General features: G+C 39.8%; 1 protein-coding gene across 3 annotated transcripts in view; it reads left to right on the top strand.

Annotated features, from left to right (window-relative positions):
• The window catches only part of PIP5K1B (phosphatidylinositol-4-phosphate 5-kinase type 1 beta), a 153,467-nt gene that overhangs the window by 31,843 nt on the left and 100,051 nt on the right, over positions 1 to 21,573 (top strand). For all 3 annotated transcript variants that reach the window (XM_045021322.1, XM_045021319.1, XM_045021321.1), the window contains exons 2-3: positions 15,196 to 15,277; positions 16,481 to 16,549. In XM_045021322.1, the coding sequence (XP_044877257.1) occupies positions 16,481 to 16,549 (69 nt within the window). In that variant the 5' untranslated portion in view covers positions 15,196 to 15,277. The remainder of the gene's footprint in view (positions 1 to 15,195; positions 15,278 to 16,480; positions 16,550 to 21,573) is intronic.

A 21,573-nucleotide genomic window follows, 5' to 3' on the forward strand; every position in this document is an offset into this window, starting at 1 on the left:
TTTGTCAGTGGAAAAGTAGTAGCTGAGTATTATTAATCTTGCGTGATATATGTATAGTGTATGTAAGTTATAAATGTGTGCTAAAATTGTGGTCTTAACATTGGTTTTGCAACCAAGGCAAAAGTGAAGATATCCTTAGACAAAGGAATGTGTATTTGTGTGTCTGACCAGCCTGATCATCAAGCAGAGAAGATGAAGGTATATTTACATATTAGGCAAACAAAGACATTGATCTAACAAGCAGGAGAAGATAGCATGGCGTTTACGCCCAAGTAGGAGAGAGAAATTTTATCTGGATACATTTCAAAGGTTGACCCGTCTACAGGGACTCTGAATGTCAAATGATAAACAATTGAATCAACTGATTGTGTACAATATACTTTTATGGTAGAGTAAGATTAAAGCCTGTAACACATCGGTGGTGGTAGCATTTTGAAATGTATGCATGAACACTACATGAGGAATTATTGATAATATGCTTCAAAGTCTGAGACCAAAACCAGGGAGAAACAGGTTTGCCCTCAGACAGGAGGGAATGTACCTGTCTACTTGGCTCCAAGGTAAATTAAGCATTATGAAATCAAAACAATAGACACCCCATTTTCATATAAACCAGCATGGGGGTGGGAAGTCAACAGGAAGCATCTGAAGAAGTGGGTTTTTTACCCACAAAAGCTTATGCCCAAATAAATTGGTTAGTCTTTAAGGTGCCACTGGACTCCTCGTTTTTAATAACAGAAACAATGAACTTTGGGGTGATGTGATGGGGCAAAAGATGTTTGAGTTGTCCATCACTTGGGGGATTCAAGAGGCCAGAGTGTTGAACTACCACTGGGCCTCTGTCACAGTAGGACAGGATTTTCAGAGCTCTTGAAATCACAGAATGTTTGGCCCTTCAGGCCAGGGCCTGAAGTCTCTGGGAACTGAATATAGGTTAGAAACCTGCTTAGTCAAAGATTGTAATTTACTGAATGTAAGTTTTAGTCTTAGAAGTGTAGTTTTATTTTTGTTTGTAATCCTTTGTTTTTATTCCTCATACTTGGTATCACTTAAACCTATGTCTTCCAAAGTTCAGTGGCCTTTTTTCCCCTTCCTGTGGTCTTCCCATCCATCCCACTGCTGATTCCTATGTAAATTGAGCTCCCATTCTTTCTGATTACACTTTGTTCAGTTTAACTGGAGACATGTAGGTAGCTGTCTTCCCTCCTGTCTGGTTGGGTGAATGGGGGGAACTTGTTTCTCCCTTTTGTTTGATCACTGACTGGAAGCATATAATTCAGTATCTATAATTCCTCATAGTGTTAATACATACATTTCCCAATGATATAAATCTTCTGAGGGATCACATTTTTTTTTCTTTTTGATCACTGCTCCAGGACTGTTGCTGGGAGAAGGTTTTTCTGGTCCGGAAAGCATTTGTACTGTACATATTTGTTTAAAATGTAGAAAATCTCAAGATTAGAGGAAATTACAAAGAAGAATGGTTTGACTTGTGTTTCGTAATGCACTCTACACTATGATTTCAGGTGTGTGCATATAATGTATATGTCAATGTGTATACAATGCAGCACTTTTGTACCTTTTTATACTATTTATTATTTTAAAAAACCAAACACTAAAGGAAGCTTTACTCCTACCATACTGGGTATATCTCCATTAAAAAAAACAAAAACAAAAAAACCTATGGCAGATTATTCTAAAATAAAGTACAGTACATGCTTTGCAGAATAATACAACTACAATAATGGCGTATGGTATAGCTGAATAGACTGTTGGGATGTTCACAATCGACAAAATGCCAGGATCTGAGTCACAGATACAATAATGACAGGTTTCAGAGTAGCAGCCGTGTTAGTCTGTATCTGTAAAAAGAACAGGAGTACTTGTGGCACCTTAAAGACTAACAAATTTATTTTAGCATGAGCTTTCGTGAGCTGCAGATTGTTTTTGTATAACTTATTTTAGGGTCTGAAAGATCTGACAAGGCATAAAAATTAATGGAAGTTATTGAAACTAAACAAGTGAAAGTGATATTATCTGTTATATTTGGGCAAGACTGAGTAAACAATTTGAATGGCAGCTTGGAGTTGCTTTGCAGCTGTGTGGTTCAAAACTTCTCAGTCTTATCAATATGACCAAGAAAAGACTTTTAAGAGGTAATGTAAATTCTCTCTCTCTGTTTCCTCAGAACATGAATTCCATCAACTTAGACATACTAATTGTGGCATACATGTGTCTCTCTTGTTCCTCAAGAGCAATAGAGAGTTGTGTATGCCACAAGTAAGAAATATCTATAGGATAAGCAGCACTTTAAACTGGTGAATTGGGCTGGTTGTGTGGATGTCTTAAGAATGGTTAACTTTCTGCATGACCCAGCAGTCCAAAGTTACTTTTCCACTCTTTTTACCCGGAGTGGCTGCTAACTCTGAAAAATTTTCTCATTATTCATCAATGAAATGTTAGGATAAGAGTTGGGCTTGATAAGAGAACAGCTGAGAGTTCAAATAGTTTCTGGCATTTTCAGAACTGACTTGAAAATTTGCCTTTCAACAAGTTTTTCAACCGTTACAACCAACATATTTTGGTCCTCTTGCTAATTTAACAAAAGTAGACATGTATTTCTTTGTTTTGGCAATTCACCAAAGAATTCCTGTGTCACCTGTTGCTGTTCCCTTCTCTTTTTACACTATTTTTAACAAGAAAAAGCAATGGGATCTGAATTTGCAGTCAAAAGTCTGCCACCTCTTTAAACCAGATTTAACAAGACACTAACAGAGGTGTATGGATAAGCTATAAATACTTGTCTGAAGATTTTACAGTCTGGTGCTAACGAAAAAATCATGAGTGTTTTTCCATTTTATGTTTTGAGATAGAATAAAGTCATGAGAGGATTTTATCCTTGAGATCTATCAGTAGAAAAATGTAAATATTTTCACCCCTTTGAATAGTTCAGGTGTGTGGACAGTTGAGTCCATTCTACACACTATTTTGAGGAGCATCAAGAGTAAATGTTAGGATCAAAGAAGACCTATAATACAGTTAAACTATCTGATCAGTAAAACGTTGGTCACCAAAAGAATGACTTCTAGTCTGGGGATGTAAGAATCCAACTCTTAACTATGAGGGGGTGCATCCTGCCACTGTTCTGCATTTGGAATATTCATTGAAGTTAAAAGGGGGTGGGATTATTGTGCGGACTGAGGGAAGGTTTGGGTCCTGGGTGAAAGTTTTGGTATTTAAAATTTTATTGGCTTTCTTTAACAGCAATATTTAGTATACTATATATAGTATTTCAATTTTTTTGACCTTAGCAATTACCAGTATTCATGCCTCCCCCCTTGCCTTACCCTGCATAGTGTTATAGCATAATAACATAATGTAAACCAAAGCAAAAAACTGGAATCTTTACATTGTAGCAGTAGGGCCACAGTCAACAGTCCTAATTAAGCAGTTATTTGAGAACTAGCCAGAACAGCATGTTTCTGAAATACATGTGAAGTGCTTAATGAGGACAACTTGGTAGAGATTTACAGTTTACCAAGAATCCCTGGCTTGTGTCAGGTGTGCCCTTCTTTGAGTTTCTGGCATGCAAAGTCTGTAAACAAAGTCAATTGTTGGTTTTTTTTCCCCTGGAATCTTTGTTTTAATATGAATGGTTTAAAGTTTAAAATGGCTTCCTGGATAGATCTAAAATCTTTATTTCCCCTGCTTGAAAGGCAAGCTTTTACATTATCATGTTCTTTGAAAAACAAAGAAACAAAAATCAGCCAGGGAAACTCAAAACATAATTCTCTTCCACCTACAGTCTGTAGGTTAAATATCATAACTCTGGGGGGGACTGACTTTATAGCTTGTTGAAATTAAACTGCAGCCTCCTTCCTTTGGGTTGGGACTGCCCCAGAAATGAGCATGTGGTTTAAGAAAAAAAAAAAAGAGTGATTTGATGGGAAATTAGTTTGAAAGGGTGTGAAATGTCCCAGTTTGTCATTATTGGTGCAAGCATCTTTAAGGGAAACAGCCCAGCGTGTTGTCAGCTCTATTACCACTACTGCAAACCTTGCGATAAGTGAACTATACTTTCATGTCAAATATATAAATATTACATCAAGTCTCGGCTGGGTTATCAAGGTATAGACCTGTGTGGCTTTGGGAGAAAGAATGTGAAGGGGTTTGCTTTGCAGCAGGAGCTGCAGAAAGATTTCTTATTGACTCAGCCAGAATTTCGTGTGTGTGTGTGTGTGTGTGTGTGTGCGCACGCGTGCCGAACTGAGACGACAAGCACTGTTTCAGCACATATTCCTCCCTTCCAGACCCTTTCCTCAGGCCGGTGGGGGACGGGAGGAGAGGGTCCCACACACATTTCATCCACTGGAAAAACCATTAAGCCCCCAAAACATAAAATTGCAATGTACTCTGCATCTTGTTTTAGTTGATACTAGCGCATTGTTTTGGGTGTGGTTTTAGTTTTACTTTAGTTCTTAGTTCCAGAGTCCCTCCCTGTACTGTTTTCTGTGAAATCATAATTTCTGAAGGAACTGATGGTGTGGTGGATGCTTCTTGAAGTTAGAAATGCAGCCCTATCAAACATAAACATCTAGCCTCTCTTAACATTATGAATAAGAGAGATTCCTTATTCTCTATCCATCACAACCCTTTGAGGACAATTAACAGAACTCTGAGGGCTGAATTTCTCAGAATATTGTTGGTTTGGGGAACGTGATTAGGCAAACATAACCCTTTCATAGGTGTCATAGAAAGGGGAAGCTTGCCATAAATATGTTTAAGGAAAATTAAATGGCCTGTGTCTATTACAGGTGAGAAAATTCAGATGAATGGAAAAACTAATTTTTAAAAAAAAGTTTCATAAAAGCATAGATTAAATGCATTAGGGATTACACTACATCTCTCCTTTTTACTCCATAGTTTCCTCTGGGTCCTGGTGTAGAAATGTTTCCATAACTTTCCTTTTCCGTCTGCTGTAACTTCATTCCTTAGAAATGATTTGGGTTACAGGACTTCCTTCACTTTTAGTGCTAGTTTTCAAGTGTAACAGCATGCATTTGTGAACTCAAGACATTAAAAGTGGAATTCAGGAGGCATGACAACTAATGGCCCACTCCCAGATACAAGGATTAAAATCTTCCTGCTGTTCCCTGCTTCCTTTTAAACAATGCCCATTCCTGTCTTGATTTGCGTAACTACTTCCTAATGTGGGAGAGACTTCAAAGATCACCTAGTCTCATAAGATCTGATCTCTCAGGTCTAAATGGATTTTGCCAAATGGGCTTGTAGGTTTTGAATCCTTTGCCAACATGTAGTTAGCTACCTGTCTGCCTATGCAGGGAGAGAAGGGGGTGTGGAGCTGCCCTGGGACTGCCCTGCTCTTGTACTGCAGTTTGGGGCAGGGCAATGCCCATTGTGCCCCCCCAACTCTGCCCATGGGCTCAGGGCTTCTGTCCCACGGGGAGTGCCAGGGATCAGGGCTTCAGCACCGCAGGAGGTGCTGGATCTCAGGCTCTGATTTCAGCTGTGGGGGGTCCGCAACCCCCCTCAAAGGGCTTGTGGACCTTGTGAGAACCTCCGAACTAGGGCATCTTCCAGTTCCTTAGGCATGCACCCCCTCTGGAGTGTAAACTCAAAATTACAACATCTTGCGCTGCACAGGGAACTGTACAAAGTATGCTCATAAAATGTGCCCCATCCCTGAATGTGGAGAGGAATATGCAACAGCTTTCTGCCTCTGAGTTATGATTCCCCCACACTGGTTTAGATAGAGCAAAAACAAATTTATTAACTACAGAAGATTTGAAGTTAGCTTTTGCATATTTCGGGAACCCTTTGTTTTAAAACTTGTTTCCCATGCCAGTCAGTGGGAAAAACACTGACATCCCAAGATGGAGTCTAGCACCAGGTGACCTGGTCACATGTCCCTGTAGAGTCTGAGCAGCCATCCCCCACGGGCTGTTTGGAGCATTCACAGGAAGGCTCACCAGGTGGGAGATAAGCTTTTCCTAAGGCCTATTGTTTTTTCCTAATGGCTCAATAACTTCAATGGACTCTTCCCAGCCAGCAAGCTACACTGAGAGCATTTTGCCCAGTGGGCATTGCCCAGGAATAGCTACATGTGAAATAGATACTTAGTCAATATTCATAACTTCAGATACTAAAATGATAGATGCCTAGAAATAGGAGAATCGTATTCAGCAAACCATAACCTTTCCAATGACACCTTGCATGCCTTATCTTGCATAAAATACATCATAATTATATCATACTAATATCACTGAAGAATGTGGGGTGCAGTGTCACCGCCCCCTGCCTGCTGCTGAAGACAGAGACCCAGACTGCCTGCTGCATACCAGAGTGAAAGCAGGTTCCATTGGGCAATGTTGTGTAAAGGGCTCAAGTGCTTTATACAACTTTGTCCCGTGTGGTCCCGCTACACTTTGCCTTCCACATCCAAGTGATGTGCTGCCAATATTTCAACAAGAGAGACCCCATAAATATCCCCAATTAAGTGGTTGGGGTCTAACCCAAGTTGAGGGAGTAGAGGTGGTGCAAAGAAGAGGAGAGAGGGGTTGGGGGAAGCCTATTGGTTTTTCCACTAAAACAAATCTGTTTCTAATAACCACTGCCCAGGAGGGTAGCAATACCACATGCCAGCCAGTGATACTGTATTGAGTGCACTTGCTGGAACTATTTATTTATGCTTTGTCCTGAAGCAGGTCCATTCCAAAGACAAATAATTGGCTCTTCAGACTTATGTTTGTGCACCCAAAGGATAAGGTATTCCTGGCAGAGAGGATTCAGCAGTGTCCAAAGGTTGGGACAGTTCCTTCAGAGGCAGAGAAGTTACTGTGAACCGCTTCAATTCTGTGGCAGAACTCGAACAAGGGGATTCTGTGAGCATATCCCTGTTTATCTATGTTGGTTTTAGTGAAAGAGAAATACTGAAATTGAAGACTTATAAATACATTATGCACAGGGCCAAGTCCTGAGGTGGGGTGTTACCTTCTGGTAAGGGATTGTATGTAGGTCTGAGGGACACTAAGGCTCTGATCCTACAGTGAGCTCTGTGTGGATACACCATTGGGTCCAGGTACAGCCTCTTTGACCCTAGTGGGCCCCTCTCTTATGCAGAACTCACTGCAGGATCAGGGCCTAAAGGAGTTACATGCTGAGGTGCTAGAATTGGTGTTTGTGGTCTACTCTAACATAAACCATCTTACCTCCTTCTGTTAGTTGGTTTTCTTGCTACCCCTTCTGCTCTCTTTGGGCCCCAGGTGTGTGAGTTAAACAAATTTAAATTCCTTTTCATCCACTTACATCTGCTGACTGACATATAACTCGTATAATTTCTACCTGCTTACACATCACTAGTGAGTTTGGCCCACTAAATCAGAACATGGACAGTTAAGCTTTACATAGTATCGTAAGCATAAAAAAGAGAGAAAAAAGAACTATATAAGGCAGTTAACATTTAATTTCTCTCTGGGAATACTGTTAATTTTAAAAAGCACTGAAAATTTAGGGCAGGTGCCACATGTAATATTAGAAATTAAGCTACTTTCGGGAAGTTCAGAAATTAGTGTAATGTGTAGACTGTAAATTAAAGAACACCAAGGTCTCTCTCTATCAGTTCCTGTTCCCTTTCCCAGTGACATTTAGAAGTACACTGATTTGTTTTCTACTGTGTGATGGCTTATAGTGTGGAGATCTAGTTACTTATTTTTGAGAAAAGCATAACCTTTATAGTTCAAGAATTAGTTACATTTTAGTCCTCCCAGGTTTTGACAACATTTCTAATAGGCAGCCTTGGAACCCATGAACAGAGATGCAAAGAAACGAAAAATCTGTGGGTAGTCATACCGTATGTACAGTTAACCCATGCCAAAATTCTGTGAATATACAATTAACATGAGTCAGAAGGGTTTGTATTCAAAAGTAAAAGTGAGGGTATAAAAATGTGAAGGAAAAACGTGTCATAAGAGAATAGTAGCCCAATGTGATAGCTGTTCTTAACTCAAAGCTGTGAGATATATAATCCCATCAATGTTATCAGGTAAGGAAGCAGAATTCCACTGAGCTGAAGTGTTTGCAAAGGGGTACATAGATGTCCTTTTGCCTAATGAGTGGATAAATATAGATACTTTCAATTTATTCATAAACCACTTTTTTATTACCCTATACACCCACGCACAAAGATTTCTGATTTGAGATAGTGACACTTGGACATGAAACCTGGAAGTCTAGGGCTGCATCTTGCTGTCAAATAAATTGAGGTGTATTGTAGATCTGGACAATCCAGTAACTGACTCGACAAAGCTACACGATGACTGGCAGCATATCTAAAAGTACGACTGAGCAGAAAATATTGCAGTGAAAATGTTTCTTGCCAACGTTCAATAAGTGAAGTTTCATAGAGTTATAAAGCTGACATTTTTGTGACTTTGAAATTACTGTGACTGACCTAAAAGCACTTAACATGGAGACTTACCATGACGATAATTCCTTCTAATAGAGTCAGTAAATACAGTATATAACAGTAAGCAGGAAGGCTGAAGTTTTCACTTTGAAATGTTGCTGGTAGAATCTTTGCAGGCTGGTTTGGTAAATGGCCACACTTAAGAAATGAGAAGCACAAATCTTGCATGTTGAAACCCTTTTGTTATTAGTGCTAGCTGATTAATATGATAATCTAAGTTTGTCTTGTGACTAGTATTGAATTCTTTTGTGTGAATTCTTGTGTTTTATTCCAGACAGGCAACAGGCCAGTTTCAGGATCCTGAATGCCTCTGGGGGAAAGTATTTATGAAAGGATTAGAAGTAATTAGAAAGTAGCCACCGCTAGTAAATAAGTTTACAAAAGTAAATAAGTGCTCAAAAGTATGAGAACAGGATTTCTAGATTAATTCTGATATATTGTATGATGATGGTGAAATTGTTAAACAGTCCCCTCCAGTGTTTCATGAGATTTCAAAATTATCTGTTCCAAATTCTGTCTCAGAGTTGATACTTCTGTATGTATGTAGTTGTCTATGGCATTTATATGAGACCAATGACCATACTATATGGACATTGACATCTAGTGTTAGATGTAGATTTTTTTTTTTTTAATTTTCAAGTTAGATTTTTTTTTAAAGTGGATACTGCTCTCACTTCACTTACCTACAATTATTATAATAGATGAAAAATAGTGGTACTTTTTCATTTTAATGTGTTTTTCCTAGATTTGGTATTCATCAGGGAAAAAGTGCAAGTCAGGTGGTGTACATGTGCAAACAGCTGACAACCCCACCCCCCAAAAGGTTGGTTAGTACCAATCCATGCTAGCAATAGCTGCGAAAGGCAAAATTGCTTATATGTGGAAATAATCCAATTAAATAGCATGCTTTTTGTTTATAAATTAGATAGAAATCTGGTTCTTCTCTCTCTTCTCATAGAAAGTGAGTGAACTGAAGATTCTGAGAACTATTTTTTTTTCCACATTCGGAAATGGTAAGAAAACAGAACTAATTATTAGCTGAGTGTACTAACGGAGGCAACCAGCAAGAACCAATTTTTTTTTTTTTTTTTTTTTTTGGTAATAGGGTCCCTCTCATTGAAATTAGTGGGAGTTTTGCTGTTGACTTAAATCTGAGCTGAAATGGACTAAAGTAATAGTGCTTGTTTTCATTAGCCAGACCAAGAAACTTAAGTACATATATAAACAATGCTTTGGCTGTATGTATTTGGGTGTATGTACTCTCACAGTTACTAGGTTAGCTCCACTGATGTCCCTTCTTGAGTCTTACCTAGTGCCCTGCCCCGCAGTGGCAGGCCTCAAGTCCACCTCTCCTAGAGTGGGGTTCTGCAGTTTGCCCACTCTTATCCTACAGGCTGTAGCCCAGGTCTTGGTCTATCAACCATGACTACTTTAGCATGTCCAATGGTGTTTGGCAACTGCAAGCTTTATACTCTAGAGCGGGGTGGCCAACCAGAGCCTTAGAAGGAGCCAGAATTTACCAGTGTCCCTTGCCAAAGAGCCACAGTAATACGTCAGCAGCCCCCACCCCTGCTCTCAGCACCTCCCACCCACCGGCAGCCCCGCTGATCAGCTCTTTCCCCTCCCTCCCCACACCTCCTGATCAGTTGTTTCATGGTGTGCAGGAGGCTTGAGGTGGGGTGGGAGAGCAAGGGCATGGCAGGCTCAAGGGAGGGGGCGGGAAGGGGTGGAGTGGGGGCAGGGCCTGTGGCAGAGCCGGGGGTTGAGCAGTGAGCACCCCCCAGCACATTGGAAAGTTGGTGCCTGTAGCTCCAGCCCCAGAGTTGGTGCCTATACAAGGAGCCACATATTAACTTCTGAAGAGCCGCATGTGGCTCCGGAGCCACAGGTTGGCCACCACTGCTCTAAGGGCCTGTGACAGCACACATTTGCTGTGATACAGAAACAGCTTCTTCAAAACCAAGTATCATTTATTCATTACTCAAAGGTATAAAACAAGTAGAACACGGTAAAACAAAAAGCATAGTCGTGTGGGTCTGTCTTTCACATAACTCCCCTCAGCCCAGCTAACTCCATCCCTGGCAGGAAGAAACAGCGTATAATGCAGCAGCATGCTCCCGGGTCTGTCTCAGACTGTCAGCTGTTTCACTGACACATTCTGGCCAGCCTCTTTCAGCTCATCTGACACCCCCACACACTCCCTTTTCTATCCTCTTTTGAGGTTTTAGATCTCCTTTTGATCCCAGGTTTAGGCCAAGTCTACACTACAAAGTTTTGGCAGCATAGCTGTCAGTCAGGTGTGTGGGAGAAACCCCCTAGGCTAGTGCATAGCTAGGCTGACACAACCCCCAGTGTAGACAGCTATGCTGACAAAAGTTGGTTGAGCTCATCTCTTTCAGGGACGTGATGTTACTGTGCTGGCAGAGAAGCTCCTTCAGTCGTCATAAACTGTGTCTATGCTGGATGCTTGTTGTGTAGACAAGGCCTTAGCCTTGAGAAAAGTAAAACCTCGTAGCCTGGTTGGAGTCAGCTAAGCAAGTTCTCTACCCAATTGATTGCCAAGCTCTTGTTGTGTTAACTCCTGTGAAGCTGTGTACCTGAGAGGCTCTTACTTTTCCTGTTTGATTCTTTAACAACTTTTATACTCTATGCATTCAGGCAGGCAGTAGTACAAAACTGAACAGGGAAACTGTCTATTCTTTATTATGTATGACATTCATCGTGTTCACTCAATTAAAAACACAAATTTCTGCTTCAACTTTATGGTAGATTAAAATTAACAGCACTGGAGCTCTTCCTGAACACATGCTTGCATACCCATTGCTTGTAAACTCTGGGAAGCCCACATTCCCTCTCTTCCCTTACTATTCAACTCCCATTTCTAATACACATGTGGTGATTAATGTATCAGTGGCCATGGCTACACTTGCAGATTTGCAGCGCTGCAGCAGGGTGTGAAAAAACACCCCCTCCAGCGCTGCAAGTTGTGGCACTGCAAAGCGCCAGTGTGATCAGAGCCCCAGCGCTGGGAGCATGGCTCCCAGCATGGCTCCCAGCGCTGTACGTTAATCCCCATAGGGAGATGGAGTACAGACAGCTGGCGCTCCGACCACACTCGCGCTTCAAAGCGCTGCTGCTGGAGCGCTCCCGCGGCAGCGCTGGGCAGCGCTAAGTGTAGCCATAGCCAGTGTTGTCCTCAACCCTCCAGCTGCCTAGGGAACATCTACACAGCAGAACTCGGGTGTACGGACCCAAGCTTGCACTGCGGTGCCAAAAGTAGCTGTGTAGACATTTGAGTTTGGGATCTTGGGCCCTGAACTTCAGAGCCTGTGCTCTAGCCAAAGCCCAAATGTCAACACAGTTAGTTATTTTTAGTGCCATAGCACAAACTTGAGTCTGTAGACCCTGTCTCTGAGACTCACTGCCTTGGGCGGCTGTTTGTGTGCAGACGTACCCTTAAAAGGGACTGTTACAACATGACTGGATTTTTTTTTCTTTGAGTCAGTGGAGGAATCTGACAGAAATCATCCAGTGTATTTTCAGGGGGAAAGTGCAGAGTGCTATTATCTCAGAGGTCACTGGAATTGCAACTAGAGTTTTGTAACATTAGAAGGTGTAGGAGTCTAAGTTTTCCAGTGATGTGAAGTAAATCATAAAACACAAATGGTTGCAATAAAAATGATTTTTTTAACTTAAAAGAATAACTTCTGTTTAAAAAAATCACAGAATTTTTAAAAAACCAAATTTTAAACATGTATTAATAATAGATGTGCCTGAACTGAAACCTTGAACCCAAGGGCCTTCAGTAATGAAGGATTTAAATTCTGGGAGCTGAACTTCTTCCTTCAGTTTTGGATTTGTGGGTGGGGGATCCCGAAGCCAGAGACGGTACTCTGCAGAGGTCTGGAAAAATGCTTCCTAAAATTACTGTTGGGGAATAACATGCCTCCCCCATGCCTTCAAGTGGGACTGTGCCTGAGGAGCCACAGTGAAGACCTTTATAAATAACCTGGTCTAATACTGAGTCATGAAGTAATTCTGGGTCTTAAAAGTTTCCTAAACTCCTTTAATCTCAGTGAGCTGCATGTACCTAGACCTGCCTGGCCCATGCTAAGATCAAATACTGTAGTTCTCCAGGAACTTCCTTCTCTTTCAAATGGGAAGGTAGTAGAGGATTTTAAGAATAAGAGGTGTAGTGTAGCCTGTGAATACATTCCAAACACTTTGGGGATATAATGTCCCTGCACTATAAATGTACTATGTATTTTTGTAGAAATGAAACAATTACAGCAAAATACATATTCTGCAAAGCACCTCAGTACCAAAACGGCACCACAGGTCTCTAAAGAATAAAGAGATAAGGATGTTTTTCATAACAAATTAGTTCAGTGAATTAACCTAATCATATTCTTTACAGCTAATAGGGGCCTGATTCTTGAAGATGCTGAGCACTATAAATTGCCATTAAATTCAAAGGAATTAAGGGTGCTTGGCTCCCCACAAGCCTGGGACCAAGAACAGTAATGGTTCTACCTGGGCCAACCAGCTTTAGAAAATGGAAGAAACTAGCAAAAATAGCCAAGTTCTACTTTCTTCATAGAAATTTAAGTTGCATGTTCAATTGTTACTATAGTCAGGAGATCACCATCTGTCTCCCTAACCTTGGCAACATTACAGGGGCATAATTTTCACATGGATGAAATGTTCTTGAATAATTTATCTGGCTATATTGGGCACAAACAGGCTTTTCTTCCACATCCGGCATGAATGTTTTCTTCAGCTAACATTTATTAGGAGGAAATTCCTATGCTATATTGATGTTTGACTTTCTTTGAGTTGGTCTGATCCTATCTCAGGTTAATGCTGGGAGTTGCATAGGATCTTGCTCTTGTTTGTTTGTGTTCTGAGGCACTTTTATCTTAGTGACCAGTAGCAGTTAGGCTGTCTTTCTGGTGGAATTTGAAACCATGGTAGCATTTTTCTAGAAAAACATGTCTAGGTTCTAGTACCACTGTGGTTAGAAATGTAAGTGTAGATGAAGCCTAATAATATTGTTATAAAATAGTTGACATATGTACATTTCTGAATAAACGAAACCTACTTTAAATGGCTCTGTCTGACTTCAGTGGGAGTTCGGCATGTAGGGTGGTGGGAGGATATGGCCAAGTAATAACATTAATAATGAAGATATTAGTTGCTTGTGAAGACTTAAAGGGCAAAATAAAACTTGTGATGCATGATAAAATGCTGGTGGGTGATATTAGAAAGGTTTATCCTTCTCAGAGGATTTGAGTAATAAATTTTTTTTAGCTCTTAATGGAGAAACTAGTTTTCCAAAGATGTAGATTTGACACAAGCCATATTTTATCTGTGGGTGCTACAATTCTTTAGCCATTCCAAGAGGAAAAGTTTGCAGTTTTATGAAAATTTCTTAAAGTTAAGGATAGGCTTTCCTTCCAGGAAAAATTACTTTCACTTTAGATAAATTAAATGATATACTTCTAAGTGTGTAGCTATGTATAAGATGTTTACACTGATTGCAAGAGCAAAGTCAAATGTGTTCATGGGGGGTGGAGGGGGGAACAAAACTGAACTACCATCTTATGGGTATAATTTTACCAGCAGAGAGAGAGAGCAAAGAGGGACCAAATGGCACCCATGTACCTTATATATTCAAGAAGGTAATTCTGCTTGAAGTCAATGGTACTACTTGTGAGGAAAGCAAGCAGAATTTATTCTATAATTAAGCTTGGCAGACCTCAATTTTTATCTTTTGAAATATAATTTTGACAGATAATGGTTTTTATTTTAAGCTTTTTAAAAAAAATTCTATTTAAATTTTCACAGTTGTGGGAAATTATGGATGAGGTCAGACAATTATTTAATGACCGACACTGAGATTAAAAAAGCTAAAGCTTTAAAATTATTAGAACACAAATTGTCAACATCACATGTCCAAATATAAAAAGTAAATATCCTTAAATCAAAGTCCGTTTTCAGGAAGCATTTATCTGTCTTTGCCTATCTGTAAATTTCAGTAATTATCAGTGGAAATATTTCCACAGGTTTCTGTGTGTAGGGTGAAATTTGACATTTACCAATAAAAAGCTAGTCTTTCCAAGACTACCAATAATATATTAATTACGTAATTATGATAGTTTAATTATATACAGGTTAGAAAGCTTTGTATAGTAAGTGCTGATTGAGTTCCTTCTGAAGTAAAGTTTATTATTTATTTACTATTCAGTGCCCCGTCCTGCAAACCCTCACTCATGCAAGTAGTCCTACTGACTTCAGTATGGATTACTCAAGTGAGTAAAGGTTGCAGGGTTGGATGTTCGCTTTACAAACTCTTCAGGGCACAGAACATGTCTTAATTATGTTCTGTACAATGCCATGAAAATTTATGGCCCTACATAAATGTTTTACAATAAGGACGTCCATGACACAGTAACATTGTATCTAGGGCAAAGGCAAGTTAGAACTCAGAAAGGATGACCATATTGATTTTATTCAGTGTAGCAAAAGCTAGTTCTATTAAATATACATTAATAATCAAACCACTTGAGAAAGATCTTGTATTGCCCTGCTTCTTGCAAAGCTCTAACCTACTCAGAAAGTAAAAATTCCTTTCTATATGAAACATTAAACAATATCTAACAGATGTTAAACTCAGATTACATAATGCTGAATGATTTTTGTGTTAACAGGGACCTGGAAAAATTGACAGCATCAATGAATAGGTTGACAGTCACTCTCGGCTCCAGATGACTTGCAATTTAGTTCAGAAAGGTATGTATATCTTCACTATAACACTAATATGTAACACTAGGAAAGTGTAGCAGGATTTAAAACTTGCCATTTTAATTCTTCCTTTCCTTGGCATCTATACTTGCAGGTGATCTAGAGTGGGGGAATATGATTTATTCTTGAACTGCTGTTGCTTTACTGCAATTAGCAGGTACAATGTCAAATATCACATTGAAACTTTGGGGACAGTGTGTCAACTTAGCCACAGGTCTTGGGTCTCTTGGGCATGCAGGATGTGCCGTCACAAATCTAGATCCCAAGCACAATCCTCATGGTTTATACCAGTTATTGCATACATCAAGCTTGTCTTACAGAAACTGTTGTGAAGTCAAACTTTGACTTCTACATCTGTAGTCTTGTACAAACAAGAATCTGTCTTTCAGATAATTGTGTTGAGGGACTAAAGGAGGGGGAAAGGGGAATGCAGAAGATGTCATTTAATTGGATTCCAGTAAAAAAAAAAGTCTGATAGTATGTCCAGGCAGTCTTGTTCTCCAGATCTTATTTACTATTTATTATCTGTATTATGGTCCTGCCTGGGAGCCCCCGTTGTGCTAGGTGCTGTACAAAAGCAGAACAAAAAGACAGTCCCTGCCCCAAAGAGCTTACAATCTAACTAAACTTAGACACTAAGAAAAATGTATTTAAGTTGGCTTGAATATAAAAACTGACAGGTGGGTTTGAAAGTTGCTGAAGGTGATCACTTATCAGATATCTAGTGCAATACTACACTTGGTCATGCTGCTCGGTCTGGGTTCATTTAACATTTCTTTAATACTCTGGAAGAGGGGGTAAAAAGAATGTTACTGAATATCCACTGAGGATACTAACTAGGAAAGAGTTACAGATATTAGTAAGGAAAGAAATGATACAGAAGGACCTAGAGAGGTTAGAAACATGGATGAAAGTGTTACAAAAAACATATATATATGGGTGAGAGTGGATAGCAAATTAGGCATGAGTTAGTAGTGCAGGATGCCTGCAGGAAAGGTCAGTGCAATCTTGAGCTCTTTTGATCATTGATTTAAGTGAGAAGCTAAAAGAAACACTAAACTAACAATTTTTTGAGGAGTCTTTACACAATTTAACAACTTACTACTGTCCTCTCTCAAAATCAGAATTTAGCAAGTGGGGATAACAAATTAGTATTTATGGTTTGAAAAATACTTGTTTTCTATCTCTTAGATGTCATCTGTTACTGAAAATGGAGATGCCCCTGCTGGAAAACAAAATGAGGAGAAAACATATAAAAAGGTAAATGTGACCAGTAAACTTCCTTTTGTAAGATTGTTTAGTACAGTATATCGATTCTATAACTATGTCTTTTTTAGTCTCTAGTGCATGAAAGTTTAATACTCGAGCATTTCTAATGCGGAGCCTTCAAAGTAGAAGAAAACAAATCTCTCTCTATCTATTGAAAGAGAGAGACCTATCTCATGGAACTGGAAGGAACCTTGAAAGGTCATTAAGTCCAGTCCCCTGCCTTCACTAGCAGGACCAAGTACTGATTTTTGCCCCAGATCCCTAAGTGGCCTCCTCAAGGATTGAACTCACAACCCTGGGTTTAGCAGGCCAAGGCTCAAACCACTGAGCTATTCCTCCACGCTTTGTACTTGTTGTAAGTCAAACATTCATCCAAATAGGCCAAAGAAGCAAAACAAAATAAATGCCATTGTTCACTTCTGAGTCCTTTCTCTTTTGTAAAAGATATACCAAGTTCCTATACCCAGGAAGTGTGACTACTCAATATTAACGTCTCTTCTTAAATACACACCTTGCTATAGCATGGGAAATTCTTGGCTCCTAGCAACAGAGATCTCTGTTGCTAAAAACACTATTGTCCGAGAATCTAGTACAGTAAGTTCTCAAATGCTTCAAATGTTTGTACTGTGTCTCTTGACTACAAATTAACCCTCCTTAATATTTTGCCAAAGGTGTGGTTTTTGGTTTGTAAGGTTTTTTAGGTAATTTTGTTTAATAGATAACTTAATGCCTTTAATTCTTTCTTACAATAACAACCATAGAGATTAACACAGTATTTGTAGCACAGTGTAACAGAGACTGTTGTTTAGGTGCTACATCAACACATGGTACCTTCCGTGCTGCTGCTTCCTCTCCTTGATTTTCTGTGTGGGTGACATTAAGCGAAAGTCTTATTAGCAATGATGGTACCCACAATACGCTTTTTTAAATTAAAACAAAAATATAAATTTAATTTAGAAAAAATCAATATTTTTAAAGTGAACAAATCCTTGGCTACTGGATTCAGTTCTCTCCTTTTGGTTGCCAACATGTTCTATACAGCAGGGACGGTCCCTCACTTTGTGTTTGTACAGCGCATAGTACAACTGAGCTCTGGCCTATAAGAGTTCCTGCAATACCAATAACAAATGATAATTTTTCTACATTTGCAGTTTTGCTGTAACACTGTTGGAAAGTCGGGGAGGATTTTTAAACATTCCATTTTAATTCTTCCTTTCCTTGGCAGCCACACTCTCAGTATGTGGGTGGCTTTAAAATTCCAGACCCTTTTCTTTCCTTAGAAGCAACAGGCAGTTATGCTTTTGAGCTGGCTTTATAGATGTGACTTTTTTGTTGTTTGTTAGCATCCCTCAAGGATTGAATACTGATGGGTGTTTGAGGCTGGGGTACAGAAAAAGGCTGGGTTCACGGCTCCGTTAAACGAGGAGAATATAGTACTTCCAATAGAGAGGTACTGTAGGTAGAGAGAGAATACTTTAGTTTATGAAATTAGTACCTCTTCCATGAAGAGTGTAACCTCTAGTGGCCACAACTCACCTGTGTTTCTTTTGCTGTACCTATTCTGTCTGGACTCGTCCCCTTACCTCAGAGGTTCCCAATCTTTCCCTGTCCCCCCAATCCCAAAACTAGCCACAGTTTCTTGCCATGACAGTGTTTTGTGGCTGCCTCTTGCAGTTCTTTGCAGCTAACTTTTAATGATAGGGTATGTTCCCAGAGATTGACAGGTGTATATTCTAGAACTAATTTTTTGAAAGAAGTATACATACAATATCAGATTGATCCAGTTTTGTTGGCAACTCATATATGTTGTCCTAGTGCAAAATGACACCAGTCATGACTGGAAAATCTCCAGTGGAGTAGTAGAAATAAAAGGCGGCATTGGGACATCAGCAGATTTTATTTTTGTTTATTTATGGAAGAAATGAGAGCTGACTTTTAAGTTGTTGCTGTCAATATGTTCTTAGCTAGGAAAAGTACAGAGATGACCAAGTATTTTTGTGATTTAGAATCTTTACACGCACTACCTAACACACTAGTTATTCTGCAGTGAATTCTTCATATTAATTTAAGGACTGCATTGTCAAAGGGTGCTTGAGATTGTAGTTCATAAGTTCCTGGGATTTGGGGGTCAGAATCTTCTGGTTTTGGACTGGTAAGATTTCATGCTTTTTCCCCTTAATATTGTCAACAGGCCAGATTTGCTCCAGAGTGATGACAGTTCACAGGAGTAAGTCTGCCTAGAGCTAGAGTGCAGCGGTGCAAGCTACTTGCAACCCCTGCACCACTGCAGGCCCAGAACTGGTGGCACAACTTCAAAAGTGGGCAGTCCTGGCCCAGAGATGTACTAGTTCAACTCTCCCAGCCGGCCATGTTTGGCTGGGCTCCTTTAGAGCCTCAGCAGGATTTTAAAGCTGTTCTCTCCCAAAGTGACAGCCCCATCCCCGCACAACACAACTGTCTCTCTAACTGGGGTGCCTCGGCCCCAGTACTAACAATTTATAGTACTTTACTAAAGCGCTGATTAAGTAAAGTACATAAGCATGTGCTTCAGTGCTTTGCTGAATCTGGACCTGAAATGGCTTTGTAGGAGGCTAACCCGGCAGACAGACTCCTTGCAGACACATACCATAACATTTAAAGATTTAGTAATGTTCAGATGACAAAAATAAAACCAAACCATTACGGCCACATTCAGTTCTGGTGCAACTCTATAGAAGTAAATGGAGTTGCACCTGCTTTACACAAGGGCTGAATTTGGCACCTAATATTTAAAAAGCAAAATTATTTATAAGACACACAAATGAGGCTTGTCCCTTAGATATTGTATTTTGCTTCTTAATAGTTTATTTCCTGTGTTTATTCATCTCTGAGTAATAGGCAGTGATTATAATGTTTGCAGAGGGTTAGTCATATTTATAAAATACATACAAAAAAGGAATATGATGCATGGAAAATTTCTACTTGTGATGTAAAATCCAGTGACCCATAAGTGTACAGTGCTCCCTTTATTATTTATTACAAATATTTTCACTATAAAAAGAAATAGTATTTTTCAGTTCACCTCATACAAGTTCTGTAGTGCAGTCTCCATCGGGAAAGTGCAGCTTGCAAATATAGATTTTTATTTATTTTAACATAACTGCACTCAGTCTTACTTCTTGTTCAGCCAATTGCTACGACAAACAAGTTTGTTTACATTTACAGGAGATAATGCTGCCCACTTTTTAAAATAAAACTACAGTGTTTTGTGATTAGTTACTATGTACTTTAGTTTCTATGTTTATTTTGTGATTCTTTCCCACAGCTAGTGAAAATATTTATAATAAAGTCAGCACTGTACACTTTGTATTGTGTTGTATTTTAAATTAATACATTTGAAAATGTAGAAGAACGTTCAAAAATATTTATAATACAGTTAAATTGGTATTCTGTTAAACAGTGTGACTTAAAACTGTGATTAATCGTGACTATTTTTTACTCTCCTGATTAATCACAATATTTTTGTTTGTTTGATGGCCCTAGTTTTTAGACAGCTTGTTCGTTTTGGAGTTATTCACCACACACATTTGAATCTCTGGGACCTATTTTAAGTTTTTTGGCTGAATTTATAAACTTCTTGATTGGTTTTGCTGGGTTTATAAATATTCTAGATATAACCTGAGGGATTTGCAATCTCTCTAATCAAATAATTTGGCTAAAGAAATACAGAAACTTCACAAATACACAATTTTTAAACTGAAGAAATTGAATAACTTCAGTTCAAGATCCCAAGCTATGCAGATATGGCAAATGGATTCTGTACGCTCTGTAAACCAGATGGTATGATTTTAAGGAAACTAAAAGCTTCAGAGACACCACTTGGGGCCTGAACGCTCTGTGAGCCAAATAGCTATGATACATTTATCAAAAGATCTTAGGATATGTCTACTCTGTAGGTAGGAAGATGCCTCCCAGCCCGAGTCGATAGACGCACGCAAGCTCTTCTCAAGCTAGTGTGCCAAAAATCGCAGTGTGGATGTTGCAGCATGGGCAGTGGCACAGGCTAGCCATCCGAGTACTGGTGGACTTCTACTCGGGCAGCTAACCCGTGCTGCTGCCCATGCCACAACATCCACAGTGCCGTTTTTTGTGCACTAGCTTGAGCAGAACTAGCGTATGTCTGTCTGCCCAAGTTGGGAGGCATGATCCTACCCCTCCACAGCAGAGTGCCTTAGATTAGAACTTTTGCTGGGTATCTCACGCAATCTTCTGGGTGGCTGAGGAGGTTGTCACTTGCATGAAATAGCCATTGGGGTTTACAATCTCTGCTGATTGGCCAGAGGATTCTGTGGCCTCTGCTGTGGTTCTTGTGCGAGTTACAACAGGCAATAGAGGAGGCCTCAGGCCCTGATTAGGACATGGAACTTCTGCATGTTCCCAGCCACAGAGCAACACCCAGATCTGCTCCCCAGGGAAGGGTAAACCGGATTTCAGGAGTCTCCTGTCACTTGCCACTATGATGGGGAATCCACTGGCCCACGGTGGGGTATGTATAATAATAAAGGCAAGGCTGAAGTCAAAGCAAATGTGGAAAGCATTTATTGTCTGTGTTCTGGCAGTTGCAGTGAGTTTACTAATACTTAGATTATGTATTTACTGACAACCTTTACACTAAAATCAGACTTTGCACCTCAGCTTTATCTTCAGTTCCTTCTGCTTTGCATTTTATAACAAATGCTTTACGTAACCAATTCAATGTTGCACTTAAACAGAATGGGTCAGGTTTATTGTGGCTGTAATTTGTCTCCCTTTCCCAGCATGGGTCACTGCACCCGTGGTGGGAAAGCACCCAAGTGAAGGAAGGTGATGAGTGAGGGCTTTAACTTCCACCATGGATACTATACAAACCCTGCTGAGGGAGCCTGCAGTGTGAATGCACTAAATTACCACATCCTTTAGTTGCCATAGCTATGTCCCCTATCCCTTGCTATCAGCCACCACTTCTTGGGCTGTGCTAGATAGCTGCAGGCCCCTAG

Source organism: Mauremys mutica, chromosome 6 (genome assembly GCF_020497125.1).
Source record: "Mauremys mutica isolate MM-2020 ecotype Southern chromosome 6, ASM2049712v1, whole genome shotgun sequence".
Taxonomy (NCBI): Eukaryota; Metazoa; Chordata; order Testudines; family Geoemydidae; genus Mauremys; species Mauremys mutica.